At 40.0% G+C, this 16,159-nt stretch overlaps 1 protein-coding gene across 2 annotated transcripts in view; it reads left to right on the plus strand.

Annotated features, from left to right (window-relative positions):
* The window catches only part of LOC121931953 (voltage-dependent calcium channel subunit alpha-2/delta-4-like), a 58,152-nt gene that overhangs the window by 39,437 nt on the left and 2,556 nt on the right, over window positions 1-16,159 (plus strand). For both annotated transcript variants that reach the window (XM_042470130.1, XM_042470131.1), the window contains 3 exons: window positions 3,289-3,309; window positions 8,268-8,385; window positions 14,699-14,811. In XM_042470130.1, the coding sequence (XP_042326064.1) occupies window positions 3,289-3,309; window positions 8,268-8,385; window positions 14,699-14,811 (252 nt within the window). The remainder of the gene's footprint in view (window positions 1-3,288; window positions 3,310-8,267; window positions 8,386-14,698; window positions 14,812-16,159) is intronic.

The raw sequence follows: 16,159 nt of genomic DNA on the forward strand, positions 1-16,159 counted from the left end.
GGGGAAGGGAGACAATATTAAGGAAGGCAAAAGGGCTGGAGAAAATAGTCAAACAGACATAGAGGAAACAAGAAAAAAAGTGCAAGGATCCAACAGTGGGAGGCAAATAAACTTGCACAAGCAACAAGTAAATGGGACCCGTGGTCTGCAATGCCTCTACACTAATGCACAGAGCATGGGAAATAAGCAAGATGAACTTGAACTCCTAGTACAGCAAAGCAAATATGATATAATAGGCATCACTGAAACCTGGTGGGATGAGTCTCATGATTGGAATGTGGAAATAGAGGGGTATAACCTTTTTAAGAGAAATAGGCCAAACAGGAAAGGAGGAGGAATAGCACTATATGTCAGAGATATTTACACCAGTGAAGAGATCCAGGACATCAATACTGACAGCCAGGTGGAGAGCATCTGGATAAGAATCAAAGGGGAGGGAAACAACAAGGATGTTATGGTGGGAGTCTACTACAGACCCCCAAGTCAGACGGAGGAATTGGATTATGCCTTTCTAGAACAGATGACCACACACTCAGAAAAGAGAGATGTAGTAGTGATGGGCGACTTCAACTATCCTGATATTTGTTGGAAGTCAAACTCAGCCAGATCCTCAAGGTCTAGCAAATTCCTCACTTGCCTGGAAGACTATTTCATGGTCCAAAAGGTGGAAGAGGCAACAAGGGGGGTCAGCTATTTTGGATCTGATCCTAACCAACAAGGATGACTTGGTTAATGGGGTGCAAGTGGTGGGATCCTTAGGTGGAAGTGACCATGTTCTCCTGGAGTTTGTTATACAATGGAGAGGAGAAGCCAGGCATAGTCAAACACGCATTCTAGACTTTAGGAGAGCGGATTTCAGTGAACTTAGAGAAGTATTGAGGGTGATCCCATGGTCAGAAATACTAAAAGAGAAGGGAGTTCAGACTGGATGGGAGTTTCTCAAAAGAGAGATACTGAAGGCACAATTTCAAACAGTTCCAGTGAGAAAGAAAAACGGGAGGTGTCTCAAGAAACCAGGATGGATGACTAAGGAACTTTCAACCGAGCTAAGTTTGAAATAGAACATGTATAAGAAATGGAAAAAGGGGGAAATCACGAAAAAGGAATTCAAAGAAATAGCAGGCATGTGCAGGGGTAAAGTCAGAAAAGCTAAAGCGCAGAATGAACTCAGGCTTGCTAGAGAGGTTAAGAACAACAAAAAGGGCTTTTTTGGATATGTCTGCAGCAAAAGGAAGAAGAAGGAAACGATAGGGCCACTGCGTGGAGAAGATGGCAAAATACTAACAGCAGACAGAGAAAAGGCAGAATTACTCAACACCTTCTTTGCCTCAGTCTTCTCAGAAAAGGCAAAGGATGCTCAACCTGAAGATAATGGAGCAGAGGACAGAACATGGGAATTTCAGCACAGAATAAGTAAAGAGATAGTAGAGGAATACCTTGTTAATCTAAATGAATATAAGTCTCCAGGACCAGATGAACTACATCCAAGAGTATTAAAAGAACTGGCAAATGTAATATCGGAGCCATTGGCAATAATCTTTGAGAACTCCTGGAGAACAGGAGAAGTCCCAGCAGACTGGCGGAGGGCAAACGTCCCCATCTTCAAAAAGGGAAAAAAAGAGGAACCCAACAATTATCGTCCAGTTAGTCTGACATCCATACCAGGAAAGATTTTAGAGCAGATCATTAAACAGAGAGTCTGTGAACATCTAGAAAGCAATGCCATAATCACAAAAACTCAACATGGGTTTCAGAGAAACAAGTCATGTCAGACAAATCTAATCTCTTTCTTTGATAAAATTACCAGCTTGGTAGATGAAGGGAATGCTGTGGATATAGTATATCTTGATTTCAGTAAGGCCTTTGACAAGGTTTCCCATGATATTCTTGCAAACAAGCTTGTAAAATGTGGGCTAGATAAAGTAACTGTTAAATGGATCTGTAATTGGTTGACCGTCCGAACCCAAAGGGTGCTCAACAATGGCTCTTTTTCCTCCTGGAGGGAAGTGACCAGTGGGATCCCACAGGGCTCTGTCCTGGGCCCAGTGCTATTCAACATCTTTATCAATGACCTGGATGACAGAATTGGGAGCACACTTATCAAATTTGCAGACGACACCAAATTAGGAGGAACAGTTAATACTCCAGAGGACAGGACCAACATTCAAAATGATCTGAATGGACTAGAAAGCTGGGCCAAAGCTAACAAAATGAAATTCAACACAGAGAAATGTAAGGTACTGCACTTAGGGCAGAAAAATGAAATGCACAGATATAGGATAGGAGACACATTGCTGAATGAAAGTGCATGTGAAAGAGATCTAGGAGTCCAAGTAGACCATAAGTTGAACATGAGTCAACAGTGTGATGCGGCAGCTAAAAAGGCCAATGCAATTCTAGGCTGCATCAATAAAAGTATAGTGTCTAGATCAAGAGAAGTAATAGTGCCACTGTATTCTGCTCTGGTCAGGCCCCACCTGGAATATTGTGTCCAGTTCTGGGCACCACAATTCAAAAAGGACATTGAGAAACTGGAGCGTGTCCAGAGGAGGGCGACTAAAATGGTGAAAGGTCTGGAAACCTTGCCCTATGAGGAACGACTCAGGAAGCTGGGGATGTTTAGCCTGGAGAAGAGAAGGTTAAGAGGTGATATGATAGCCCTGTTTAAATATTTGAAAGGATGTCACATTGAGGAGGGAGCAAGCTTGTTTTCTGCTGCTCCAGAGAACAGGACCCAGAACAATGGATGCAAGCTGCAGGAAAAGAGATTCCACCTCAACATTAGGAAGAACTTCCTGACAGTAAGGGCTGTTCGACAGTGGAACAAACTCCCCCGTAGTGTAGTGGAGTCTCCTTCCTTGGAGGTCTTTAAGCAGAGGCTAGATGGCCATCTGTCAGGGATGCTTTGATTTGGATTTCCTGCATGGCAGGGGTTTGGACTGGATGGCCCTTGTGATCTCTTCCAACTCTATGATTCTATGATTCTATGATTCTATGTAAGGCAGCAATGAGGGAAATAGCAGTAGCACTCATGAAACTGCAGTTTGGTTAACTTTTTTGAAAATTACTTTCATAGATGAGTATTCTTCCATCTATCATGCTGTCATCAAATTAGAAGACTCCAGATTCCTTAATCATTTCACCATCATGTCATTCTTTCTCTTTCTTCCTTCATTTCCCATCCCTCCCATGTGTGTGTGTGTCTGCACAATGACATTGTGACAACATCTTGTGAACATGTCATCATGGATCCACATCTTCATTTCTTTTTCCATATGACCTACACAGCCAAGTCTGTTTTCCATCATGGTAAGTAAATATATAGCAAAAATATTTTATTCTTCAGGCAAAAAAAGAGAACATCCATAACAATTTTTACTCAAAGCTCTGAATTAAGTTACAACTTGGGCAGTTCCTAATTACTGTCCAGACAGCAACAGAGATGTAACTCTGCTTAATTATCATGCCATCCAATAAATTGGTATAAATATACCAGTTTAGACTAAAAGTTGATATACTTACTGGTTCAGGAATAACCTTGAAATAATCGATAGCAGCAGGGATGTACATGTAACATATGTAAAGAGTAACAAAACATAAAAATTTTTTCTATACAAATCTTAATAAAATTGGCTGAAGAAGATTGTTTTTCATATGAACTCAGATAATGTAAAATGGATAATAAAAAAGAGATGGAGGTAGAGATGTACTGCTAGGATGAATACATAGATCTTCACAGCTATTGCCCTGTAACATTAATCACATTTTCCAATAAGCTCAAGGAATATAAGGAGCCAAATCTGTTTCAAAAAGCTTCCGGAAAAAAAATTAAATGGGTTCTATCCATCCTATTTTCTCCTTCATTCTAAATATGTCTACAAATTATATGAATGTATGGGTCTTTCTAGACCATTGTTCTCCTGCAATCTTATCACTGTATCCATCTTTTAGACTGTTTTAGGGGGTTATAAAGAGTATTTTAATGTGTTTTAAACATGTTTTGTTCTTAGTATTGTTTTAATTGGTTTTTATTTGTCTATCACCTATTGCAATATCTGCAACAAATAATACAGAGGTGAAGATCTCGGTTCACAAGGGCAACTACCTGCCCTGGCCAAATATCTTGGGGATTCCCAGCTAACAACTAACTTCTCTCCTGTAATTCAAAATCTCTCCCTGGTGCCATTTTTCCAGATCAACATGATTTCTGTGCCTTCCCCCCTCCAGCATATGATGCTTCAAAAATAACATGAAATGGGGGAGGAGGACTGATATTTTGCTTCCTTTTGCTGTTGATACACCAGCATTAAGTTAACAGACATCGGTAGAGAGAAACTGGGGGATGGGAGTGGAAATTACCATGCTCTAAATGTTATGATAGCTGCACTGCATCATGCCCCATCATTAGCAGCTGACTGAATTCCTTCCAACTCTTCAGGCTCAATGGTGTGTACTCTTGTTATTGCTGTTGCTGTGTACAGGGAACTCCTCGGTCTATTTGGGGGGAAATTACCTCTGCTCCATTTAAAAAGCAGTTAGTAGACAGAGAAAAATGAGCCAGTATAAAATGATCTTGCATAAAAATCTATGCTTTGACATTTGTCCAATAAAGGTATTGCTACTGATGGATTTTGAATTTTCCATAAAATCAGTCTCTATGACTTCCAGAACATCTGGAGCACAATACTTGGATTAAATCCCCAGTACCCCCTCTATCTTCCATTCCTTACATTTGCACTGAATTAATGAAGTTCCAAAGAAGGTAGGATTTTTTTTCTTACCTGCACATTCTCCTTCTGCTGGTCTAGAAGATTGTTAAATTGTTCTAAAACCTCATCACAATGAAGCAGGATTGCTTTAAAAGGAAGAAAGATTTGGTTGTAGGATGGATTAGGAGGCTGTGCTAAGATGATGGCCACTAAAAAGACAGTCATAATACCCGGGGGGGGGAGGCTTAGAAAAACGTTTTTAGGGGCTCAGGTGCAAGTTTGGTGAATCCTTAGAGGGCACATTCTTTGCTGAGTGTGGAATCACAGATGTAAACATTGGCTGCAATCCTGCATGTCTCAGCATAGTGTTGTCTAGTTGTTCTACGTGTGGAACTGTATCTGTACTGAGCCAAGTACCACACGCTGGATCTACTGTAGAACTGCTGAAGCACCCCATAGCTATTCTGTCTCTGGTGGACTAGGCAGGGCAGAATCACAGGCTGTGCCTCTGTAGTCAAGCATGAAGCAATTACATCATCCACTTGGGGTCTAGGGAGGGTGCAGTGTTTCAGACCTACTGTATATACTCATGTCTAAGTCTAGAAATTTAAGTCAAAAAATTAAACTGAAAATCCTGAATCAACTTATCCATGGGTCAATTTAAATACTATATTTTAATTCTCATATTTAAAAGGAACCATCCCCTGGTAAAAAGCAAAAGTGCAATCTATCCTGGAAGCACAAACACTCCCCCCCCCCCAATTCTCTCATCCATCCAGTATTTAGGGTGAGCATGAACAGTTATGCTTGCTGGAATTATGTACGTTCTTTGGCATTGTTTTCCCTTCCTTCATCCTTTAGCTCCTTTGTTAAATGCCCCTAGATTTTATTCTCAATTTATCCACAGGTCATATCAAAATCAATAATTTTGGCCCCAAAACCTGCCCTTGACTTAGACATGAGGTCGACTTATAGTTGAGTATATACAGTAGTTCAAGGCCATCCTGGAGAAATTCTACACTTGGGGAGAATAAAGTAAAGATAGATTGGAGGATCCTACTTTGGACATCACAGATTTCAGTGTGTCCTCATGGCTTGGTTCACACCACTAGTAGAATCCCGATCCATTTTAGACAGCACTGTAATAAAATATCCCAAGCCCCCTAAGCCCTGCCATTTGTAGAGCTGGAGCAAGTCTAATTTTGGATAGATGAAGCATCCCTGGAAAAGCGAGCTGGGGCAGACTGCCAGCTTCAAAGTAAAAGGTTGAGGGACCTGAAGGAACTGGTGAAAAGAAACTTTAAAAGTCTGCTTTTTCCTCTCATATCTTGTGAAAGAGTTTGATCAAAAGGAAAAAGGGTCAGGAGGCATACAGAAGTTCCTGTGGGTGAGATCATTACTATTTTAACCTCCATGGAAAAAAATAATGGTCTCGGCATTAGATGGAGCTGCAAGGGGTCCTATGAGGGAATCCCAAATTGTGGAGTGGTAAGGGGGTAAGCCACTTTGTCTAATATCTATTTGCTGAGCTGCTGTGATTGATCATATCTGTTGTTCCATATATGTTAAGAACAACGCAAGCTTCCTCTACAGTGCTAAGCCATGCTTGCTGATACAAACAAGGTTGAACTGTTCTCCTTCTGTCTGCCTCTCAGAATCCTCATATGCAAGTGCCATGATCAGTAAATAATCCAGATTTGGGTGAATGTGCATGGCCCTTAGCCTTGTATCAGCAATAATGACTATTAGGGCTTTTGTAAATGTTTTGGTTGGCTGTAGGTCTAAAGAGCACAGCACAACATTGATAGTGCTGCCTCCTGTGTGCAAATTACAGGATTTAGCAAATGCTACCTAGAAAAAGTCATAGACATACAAAAAAGAAGGTGCTTCCTTAAGAATGGAATTGCAGGAGATCCTTGCACTTAGAAGAACATCAGTTATGTGGAAACCATATTGGGGGCATGTTTCCAAATTACCTCAGATGTGGTTGTGGCTTTCTTATGTTTGCTCCCTAGTGGGAGGCAAGGAGAGTTACACAATTCCCACAGGTTTTGTATCAAGATGGCAGCATATCAACTTTTGTGACAACCAAAATCTTAGATTTTCTAGAAATAGTGTTGTTAAAAGAGTTGGACACAGCACAGGCCATAAAGATGCAGGTTCACTTTCTTGTTTGGCACCACGTCTCCTGAAAGGTGGTTTTGGGCCACTCACTCTCTCCCAATGAATCTATCTGACAGGGTTGTTGTGACAATCAAGGGAGAAAGCAAGTATATCATCCTAAATTCCTTTATGGAAACTGGGGGGTTTTAAAAAAACAAACAGGCTTTTGAAAACCAAAAATCAGTTCCTTATTTTGTAGGTCAAAGTGAGTGGCACAGATCACAATATGTGGCATTTACAGTATCTGCAGTATTCATTACACAAAAGAAAATCTCTTTCTGTCTCTCTCCCCTCTTTCTGTTTTTGAATGAGCAGAATGTTCATTGTTATCTTTCTATATATAGTTTTACAATTTTAGTGGAATTATTTTTATGAGAGGTAAGGTACCTGATTTGCATTAATAATATTCTAAGTGTCAGGCTGGTCAAGCAGAGAATCTGCAGCACACATTGCAGTGCTTTCACCACGGCGATAAACAGAGTATGCACTAAATCATAATCTACATGACTCCTCCTTATTTCAGTAAGGCATCAAGGGAATGTGCTTGATCCAGTATCATTTATTACACTAAATCTGCGTGTTTAAATATGCAAGGCGGTTAAATTATCCAGACTTTCATTTGTCCCTCTAAGAGAGAGGTGGGGAACCTGAGGAACACGAGTGGTTGTATTCCCATCATTCTGGATCATTGGGTATGCTGGCTGGGAGTTACAGTCACAAACTTCCCACACAAATACATAAGTTTGGGCTATTTGTTCTATAGTGCTTCATTTGTAGTTTCCAGGATTGTGAGCTGGTGGGCCTGTATGGCTTTAGCACAGTCTTTTGTTTCTGGACAGGGTGCTTTCTTACAGAATTAGCAGCAATCAATAAATAAAAACCATGTAGTTTTAAAGGTGTTGCCACATTTCTTTTTTCTTTTTCCCTCTCCCTTATTCCTTTTGTATAAATAGCAGTTTACTAAAATTTGGAGCTGCAATAGTCCCCTTCCCACTATTTTACATCCAGTTATAAAGCTAGCAAAAAGCCTCCCTTGAAGCAAGGGAATTCATTTTCCCCACTTAGACCATATGTTCACGAGTTTTGAAACTAGATTTCAATTAACACTGAATTTCACTTGCCAAATGCTTTTGTTATTAACCTTGTGTATAGTGATTTTCTACCAATGAGCATCCTGTCATTTATATTCCGGTTTGGGCCAGAGGAAGTCAAACAGTCATATTTCCAGGATGTCCTCATAAACTGGTTCTTCCACACCATCTAGTGGCTATCATTATCCATGCATTTTGTTTTAGAGGTCAGTTTCCTTCTGCTGCCCTTTTACTCTCCCACCCCCTGCAACTCAACCTAGTTCAAGACTCAGTTATATCACCTGCCTTCTTTCTTCTGTTCTAGCTCACAAGCATAAGAAGCATGACATGCTGCAGCCTTGTGATACAGAATACCCAGTGTTTGTGTATGAGCCTGCCATCAAAGAAACCAATGGCATCATTGAATGTGGAGACTGTCAGAAGTAAGAAATTTGCTCCTTCTCCCCTCCCCACTATTTTCTGTTGGGCTCCCCAGGGTAATCTGTTTTGAAAACTAACTATCCCTTGTAAAGAGATCATGTAGCACTTTTGAGACTAACTGAAAGAAAGAGTTTGGCAGGATGAGCTTTCAGACTTAAGTCTACTTCCTCAGATGCATTTAGTCCTAAACCTTGCCATGCAGAAATACACAACTAAATGCATGTGAAGAAGTAGACTTAAGTCTACAAAAGCTCATGCTGCAAACTTCTTTCTTTTAGTTAGTCTCAAAGGTGCTACAAGATCTCTCTACATATTGATTCTACAGAATTAACACAGCTACATCTTTGAATTCTGTTTTTATCCTTCCAATGTCTCTAATCATAGAACCATAGTTGAAGGAGACCACAAGGACCATCCAGTCCAACCCCATTCTACCATGCAGGACTCACAATCAAAGCATCCCCAACAGATGGACATCCAGCCTCTGTTTAAAGACCTCCAAGGAAGGGGACTCCACTACACTCCGAGGAAGGAGTGTGTTCCACTGTCAAACAGCCCTTACTGTCAGGAAGTTCCTCCCAATGTTGAGGTGGAATCTCTTTTCCTGGAGCTTGCATCCATTCTTCTGGGTCCTGTTCTCTGGAGCAGCAGAAAACAAGTTTGCTCCATCCTCAATATGACACCCCTTCAAATACTTAAACAAGGCTATCATATCACCTCTTAACCTTCTCTACTCCAGGCTAAACATCCCCAGCTCCCTAGGTCGTTCCTCAGTTTCCAGACCTTTCACCATTTTCTGGCAACATCCCTTTTGAATTGTGGTGCCCAGAACTGGACATAGTATTCCCAGGTGGGGCATGACCAGAGCAGAATAAAGTGACACTATTACTTCCCTTGATCTACACCCTATACTTCTATTGATGCAGCATAGAATCACATTGGCCTTTTTAGCTGCTGCATCACACTGCTGACTCATTTTCAACTTGTGGTCTACTAGGACTTCTAGATCCCTTTCACACATACTCTCCTTAAGCCAAGTGTCCCCCACCCAATATCTATGCATTTCATTTTCTTGCCTTAAGTGCAGTACCTTACGTTTCTCCTTGTTGAAATTCATTTTGTTAGTTTTGGTCCAGCTTTCAAATCTATTAAGGTCATTTTGAATTTTCATCCTGTCCTTTGGGGTATTAGCTATCCCTCCTAATTTTGTGTCATCTGCAAATTTGATAAGCATGCCCCTATTCTTTCATCCAAGTCATTCATAAAGATGTTGAAAGCACAGGAAAGAACCCTGTGGCACCCTGCTAGTCACTTCTCTCCAGGATGAAATGGGGCTACTGTTGAGCATCCTTTGGGTTTGGCCAACCAACCAATTACAAAACCACCTAATAGTTGCATTTGTCGAGCCCACATTTTACTAGCTTGTTTGCAAGAATGTCATGGGGAACCCTGTCAGAGGCCTTACTGAAATATGCTATGTCTATCGTGTTCCCTGCATCTACCAAGCTTGTAGTTTTAACAAAAAAAGAGATCAGCTTAGTCTAGCATGACTTGTTTTTGAGAAACCCATGTTGACTTTTTGTGATTATGGTATTCCCTTCTAGATGTTCACAGACTCTCTGTTTAATGATCTGCTCCAGAATCTTTCCTGGTATTGATGTCAGACTAACTGGACGCTAATTGTTTGGATCCTCTTTCTTCCCCTTTTTGAAGATGGGAACAACGTTTGCCCTCCTCCAGTCTGCTGGGACTTCTCCTGTTCCCCAGGAGTTCTCAAAGATTATTGCCAATGGCTCCAATATTACATTTGCTAGTTCTTTTAATATTCTTGGATGTAGTTCATCTGGTCCCAGAGACTTAAATTCATTTAGATTAACCTGGTATTCCCGTACTACCTTTTTACTTATTCTGTGCCTCTTTGCTCCTGTTGTGTCCTCTGCTCCATTACCCTCAGGCTGAGCACCCTTTTCCTTTTCTGAGAACACTGAGGCAAAGAAGGTGCTGAGTAATTCTGCCTTTTCTCAGTCCCCTGTTAACATTCCTTGATTCTGAATTTACCTGCAACTCAGAACCACTTCTAGCCATATGCTTGTTAATGCCAGTCCTAAAGCAGCAATAATAACTGCTGAGGACTCAAGTATTTCTTTCCACATGTGTGCAAGCAGTTATTCATACATTTACCGTGCCTTAAGTGCCGAATAGTAGAGTTGGAAGGGGAGCAAGGGCTATCTAGCCCAAACCCCAGCAGTGCAGGAATATGCAACTAAAGCACTCCTGAACAATGATCATCCAACTTATGTGTAAAATCTTCCAAAAAAGGAGAGTCCACTACCACCACCCAAGGCAGTCTATTCCACTTTCAAACAGTTTTTACAGTAAATAAGTTCTTTGTAATGATAAGTAGGATATCTTTTTTTGAAATGGGACCTTGAAACATTCAGTCAGTCACTCTCCTGCTTCATTTCTTGATCCTTGGCCAAATTATCCTACAGTCTGTGATTCTGTTATTTCCTACTTTTGCATTCCAATCACCTATGATTAACAAAAGTCCTGCTTTGGTTTGTGATCAATGTCCTCCTGGACTCCAGCACAGAATCTTTCAATTTCTTCTTCTTCTTCTTCTTCTTCTTCTTCTGCCTTTGTAGCTGAAGTATAAACTTGGATTATGGTTATATTGATGGCTTTTACCTAAAGTTTTATTGATATTATTAAATAATAATAAAATAAAATAAATTATTTGTATCTCACCTCTCTATCAAAAATAATCGAGGTGGCTTTATTTGGTCAGACTTTGTATTATATCCTTTGGCTGCTTTTGCTACATCTCTCCTCACTAATGCCACACCCCCATTTCTTCTTAGGTTTTTATTTCCTGAGTTAAACACTGTGCAAATGTCCAACTCCTGTCCATTTTAGCTCACTCAACCCCAAGTATTGCAATGTTTATATGTTCAATTTCTTGTTTTAATATCTCTAGCTTCCCCTGATTTATACTTGTTCCTATATGTGTTGTGCAGCTTCAGACTTTCCTTTCACTTCTGAGCACATCAACAGCTGAACATCCTTTTGACTTGTGTCCAGTCGTGTCATTAGCCACAGCCATACTCATAGTTGTCCTGTGCTGTACAACAGTAGCGTCTCGAGTTCCTTCCAACCTGGGAGTGCCATCATTTGGCACAATGTCTTGTTTCCATTTGGATTATCTCTTTATAGGGATTTTCTGGTAAAAGACATTCAAAGGGAGTTTACCATGCTGCCTTCTGCACAGTACTAACAAGTGTTAGTTATGGTATCCCTTCTGTTGTCTCTGAGAGATCCTCTGCCAGTGTCCAACTACTGCTGCCGCCCAGTAGCTGTTTGGCATATTTACATGGTTCCTCAGCAAAAGCCTGTTTGATATGGGGCACCCTACCAGCAGTATTGTTTCTGTCAGCATAGCCTCTTGCCTCACAGGAATATGCAGATCCACCATCATGGAAAAGTAGTTCCATTGGTAGTGTTTACAGTACTACTATTATGTGGATTCACGACTGGTTGGATAGCTCTATCCAATGAGATCTCATTAAAATACCTCTGCATCTGCTTGAAGAGAGGTTTTATGTGGAGGGCTACAGGGTTCTGTCCTATTGCCTGTGCTGTTTAACATTTTTCTAAATGTTTTTGAGAAAGAAGTATTAAGAACACTTATCACATTTGTAAAACATTACAATGCTAGGACAGATATCTAAAAACACAAACAGAATCCAGATTTAGAACAATCTGAAGAGGCTGGAACACTGTATTGAAACAGAAGAAATGAAAGTAAACAAAAATAAATTATATTCAGTAAAGAAATAGAAGAGGAAGGCCATGTGAAAAATCACTAGATGCCAGAGATCATCACAAGCTATGAGCTTGCTTAAAAGGTTAATGCAAAGTTAGGTTTTGTAAGCAGAAGTATAATGTCCCAGTTGCAAACAGGGGAAGCTGCATTCTATTCTGTGTTAATCTGGCTAGGTTTAGTACACTCTATCCAGTTCTTGGTTGCTACATTTCAAGGATAACACTGGAGATGTCCTACAAGGTCTTCCTGAAAGAGCTAGGTATGTTTAGCCTGGAGAAAAGATTAAGGAGAGAGATGAGAGTAGTCTTCAAATACCTGAAGCTGAAGGGCTATTTGTGGAGATGTCTTTATGTTGATCTAGATGACAACACTATAACCTCTGGATGAAAATTATAGGCAAGCAGGTTTCAATTAAGCATTAGAAGAGACTTCCTAGTTGTAAGAGCAATGAAACAAAGGAGGCGATAGTCTGTCCATCACAAGGTATTAAACAGCGGGTGCATCTAGAGGGGATGTCACAGCCACCTTCGGCACCCAAAATTCTGTATTGAACAAGGTGTATTAGACTACCTTCCAAGTCCTTTCAACTCATAATGCACATTAAGCATTCCAAGTACTATTATCATGACATAGTCTTTCTAAGTATTCAGTCTGTATAGGTTTCTTTTTAAAAATTCAGTTTACAAAGTCTAGTTTACTAGTTACAACAAATTTGCAGGACAAATTGCTGCCTGTTGAAATGAATGAACCCTGCACAAAGACTGATGCAAGAACTGGACATCTGGTGCTAAATGTTAAGACTGGCAGTCTCCCATAGGTTTTCTAGGGACGTCAGTGCGTGACACACTCATCACCCACAGGTTCCCAGCAGAGGGCAGTAAAGCACCATAGCAATCTCTGGCTGCGAGAAGTAACAGAAACATGACACTTCCTTTGGATGTGTCAGTTGTCAAACTTAGGAACACTTTGTTTTGAGAAAATATTTAAAGTAACCATGCAGCAAAAAGGCAGTTCAATACAACAAAAGTACATGAGCCCAGTGCTCAGGCACACTGCATAGTACTTGTGAATTTCCAACCTCTATCTGTTCCTTATTTGTAACAGCTTAAAATAGAGGTGAACGTTTTGCTCTGTAAGCCATACTGAAGATGACCACTTCACCACCTGATTCAATACTTTTTGGCTTGCAATGGAAAAGACACTACATTGAAGTTAAAGTACACATGCTATAATCGTGTTTTGAATGGGGCTCCTCTATGTAGATCGATTCATTATTTTTATCTACTGTTTTTCTCTCAAGGATCTCAAGTCACCATACATGGTTCTCTCCACTCCCCCATTATTATCCTTATAACAACCCTATGAAATAGGTTAGATTGAGAGATAGAGGCCTATTGAATTTCACTGACTGAGAGCCAATGACCCAGTGAAATCACTCATTTCCTGACAGAGAAGACTTCAATGTGGGTTTCCTCAATCCAAGTCTGACATACTAACCATTGGCACATGCTGACTCTGTACATAGTTTTACAAATGTGACTTAATGTGCAGATACATGTACAGGTCTATACATATTTCTCTTGGGAACACAATCAGAATCTACAAAGCTGTCACTTAAGTAAATGTGCTTTGATTGATGTACGTGCATACATGTGCACATCTGCATGCATGCTTGGATAAACACACATGTAACTAGATCTTCCACAAACAGGCACAATGTTTTACCCATTAGTATATGTTGAGCAGGACTGTTGTTGATAGGGTTCCTTGGCAGTCTCTCATTCATAGGATTGCCATAAGATGAAGACAACAACATATATACATGAATCACCATTCTTATCATACCAAATCTGTTGGAGGCAAACATTATTTTAACCCACAGCCCATTAAATGCATATGAACATGTGTGCACACCGGAATGCACTTTTTATTAAGATGCATTCCTACATCAGCTGTCACAGAAAACAGTTCATAAGCACACAAAAGCTGGCTGCACTAGGATATTAACATCTCAGTCCACAATACTTCCAAGATTTCTTATCCACCATCTACAAAGGAAAAGTATTGAGGCTGGCAGTCAATTATCAGTTATATAAACTAAATTATCCGTTATATAAAATAGAACCAAAATTAGTTTAACATTAAACAGGCTCCTTTGAGTCTTCTCAGTGTGTGCTTTATTTTTTATATGTTTGTATGTTTTTTTTAATTAATATACTGTTTAAATGTGATGTTTTAAATTATTTTTTAAAACTGTATTCTCAGGTTTGAACCAATTCCCTTGCGAGTCATCTGAAATGAATGAAACAAACAAAGACAGACAGACAGACAGATAATATTAACCTCTTCCTATTGGTTTTTTTTTTTTTCTGCTCTTCCTATTCCTTCAACCCAAGACGTCCTCTTGTGGTGGGGAAAGGAGGGCAAAAGCATGTTTTACCACCTTCCATTGAAAACATTGTCTAATAGGAGACACTTTCTCACTCTTACAGGATGTTTGTGGCACAGCAAATTACAAACAGCAATCTCCTTTTCCTGGTTGCAGATGCTGTCTGTGACTGCAGCAACATCCCACCAGTTCTTCTGCTTCCTAAAGAAGTCAAATATATCCTTTTGTCGACAACTGCTGTGTGGGACTCAATAACTCTTTTAATCCCATGTTTCAGATGCTGCTTGGTTTAGAGGTAGAATTGGCTTTGGTAGCTCCTGGAGGGGTTGAGATTACAATATATTTTATGGTGAAAAGCATGGCAGAAACAACTGTATTTTATTTACTATTATGTACTGTTGTTTAAATAAACATGGGAAACTCTGTTGACCATAAGACAGATTCTAAAATCTAAGTTGTAGTTTCTTTATTAGGTCAACCAAAAATGGACAAAAATCTTGATGCTAGCTTTTAGAACCAAACTTCTTTCATCAGGCAAAGATTTATTGTTTGTTAATCATACAAGAAAAGGAGGAAGAGTAAGGTTGTTAGGGCCGCATAGTCCTCGTCTTGCCCAAGATCCAACATGGTATATGTATCTATGATTATATAGGTATGATCCATCTCCTGATCAATGTCCCTGTTCACCAGTGCTGAACTCCTTTGGTCTGGCTGCCTGCATTTTAAGGTAGATTTTAGGAGGCATTCACAACAGTGGCAATGATGCCACAATCATAAATGTGAACTGCAAAAATTTACAAGGTTGTAAGTCTAGCTTACAATAACATAAAAACTGACCAGGCCAGCTGTGTTCTTTAGTTGTCTTAGAGGGAAAAGATGTATGGACTAGCAAATGAGATTCCAAGGATCATGCCAGTAATGGCACATAGTCACCAGGAAGCAAAACTGGCCATTAAAGTAGCACCACAGATTTTGGATCTCTGTTTCAGAACACAAAGGACTCCCTTGGAAATTCAAACCTTTTACACATTTTTATAAAGTGACTATATCAATTGTGATGAAGTTCCATGGCTTTCAATGGGTTTACTCATGGTTTACTTCAACTGGGTTATGGCTTATTAAGTGTGATTACTAGTGATCACATGATAGGCAGCCATCCAAGATTGCTCTTGTCCAATTAGTCTGCCTGACATCAGCAGAGTAAATCTCATTAGTTTCAATAAACAGTAAGCACTATATGTATTGAATAATACCTACAAACCTCAGCTGATCTTGGCAGTAACCACATACATCCCAGATATGTTTTTAAGTATTTAAGAAATCTCTTGCCAATGGAAGCACTGCCCCATCTTTTACTCTAATTCCAGTCCTGATTCACTGTCTCTGTTGCACGTGTGTTGTAATCTATACTTATGTGAGCAGAGGATTCCTGCCTCGCTTCACTGGCAGGGAAAGGTCTGTCCATGGACTGGAAGCATATTTACTTGGGCACTTCTATATCCTTTGCTGAAAACTGAGTGCCTTGGATGCTACTACTCCAGTCCCCCCTCACAGAATTTAAGAC

The sequence above is a fragment of the Sceloporus undulatus genome, chromosome 5 (genome assembly GCF_019175285.1).
Source record: "Sceloporus undulatus isolate JIND9_A2432 ecotype Alabama chromosome 5, SceUnd_v1.1, whole genome shotgun sequence".
Lineage (NCBI taxonomy): Eukaryota > Metazoa > Chordata > Lepidosauria > Squamata > Phrynosomatidae > Sceloporus > Sceloporus undulatus.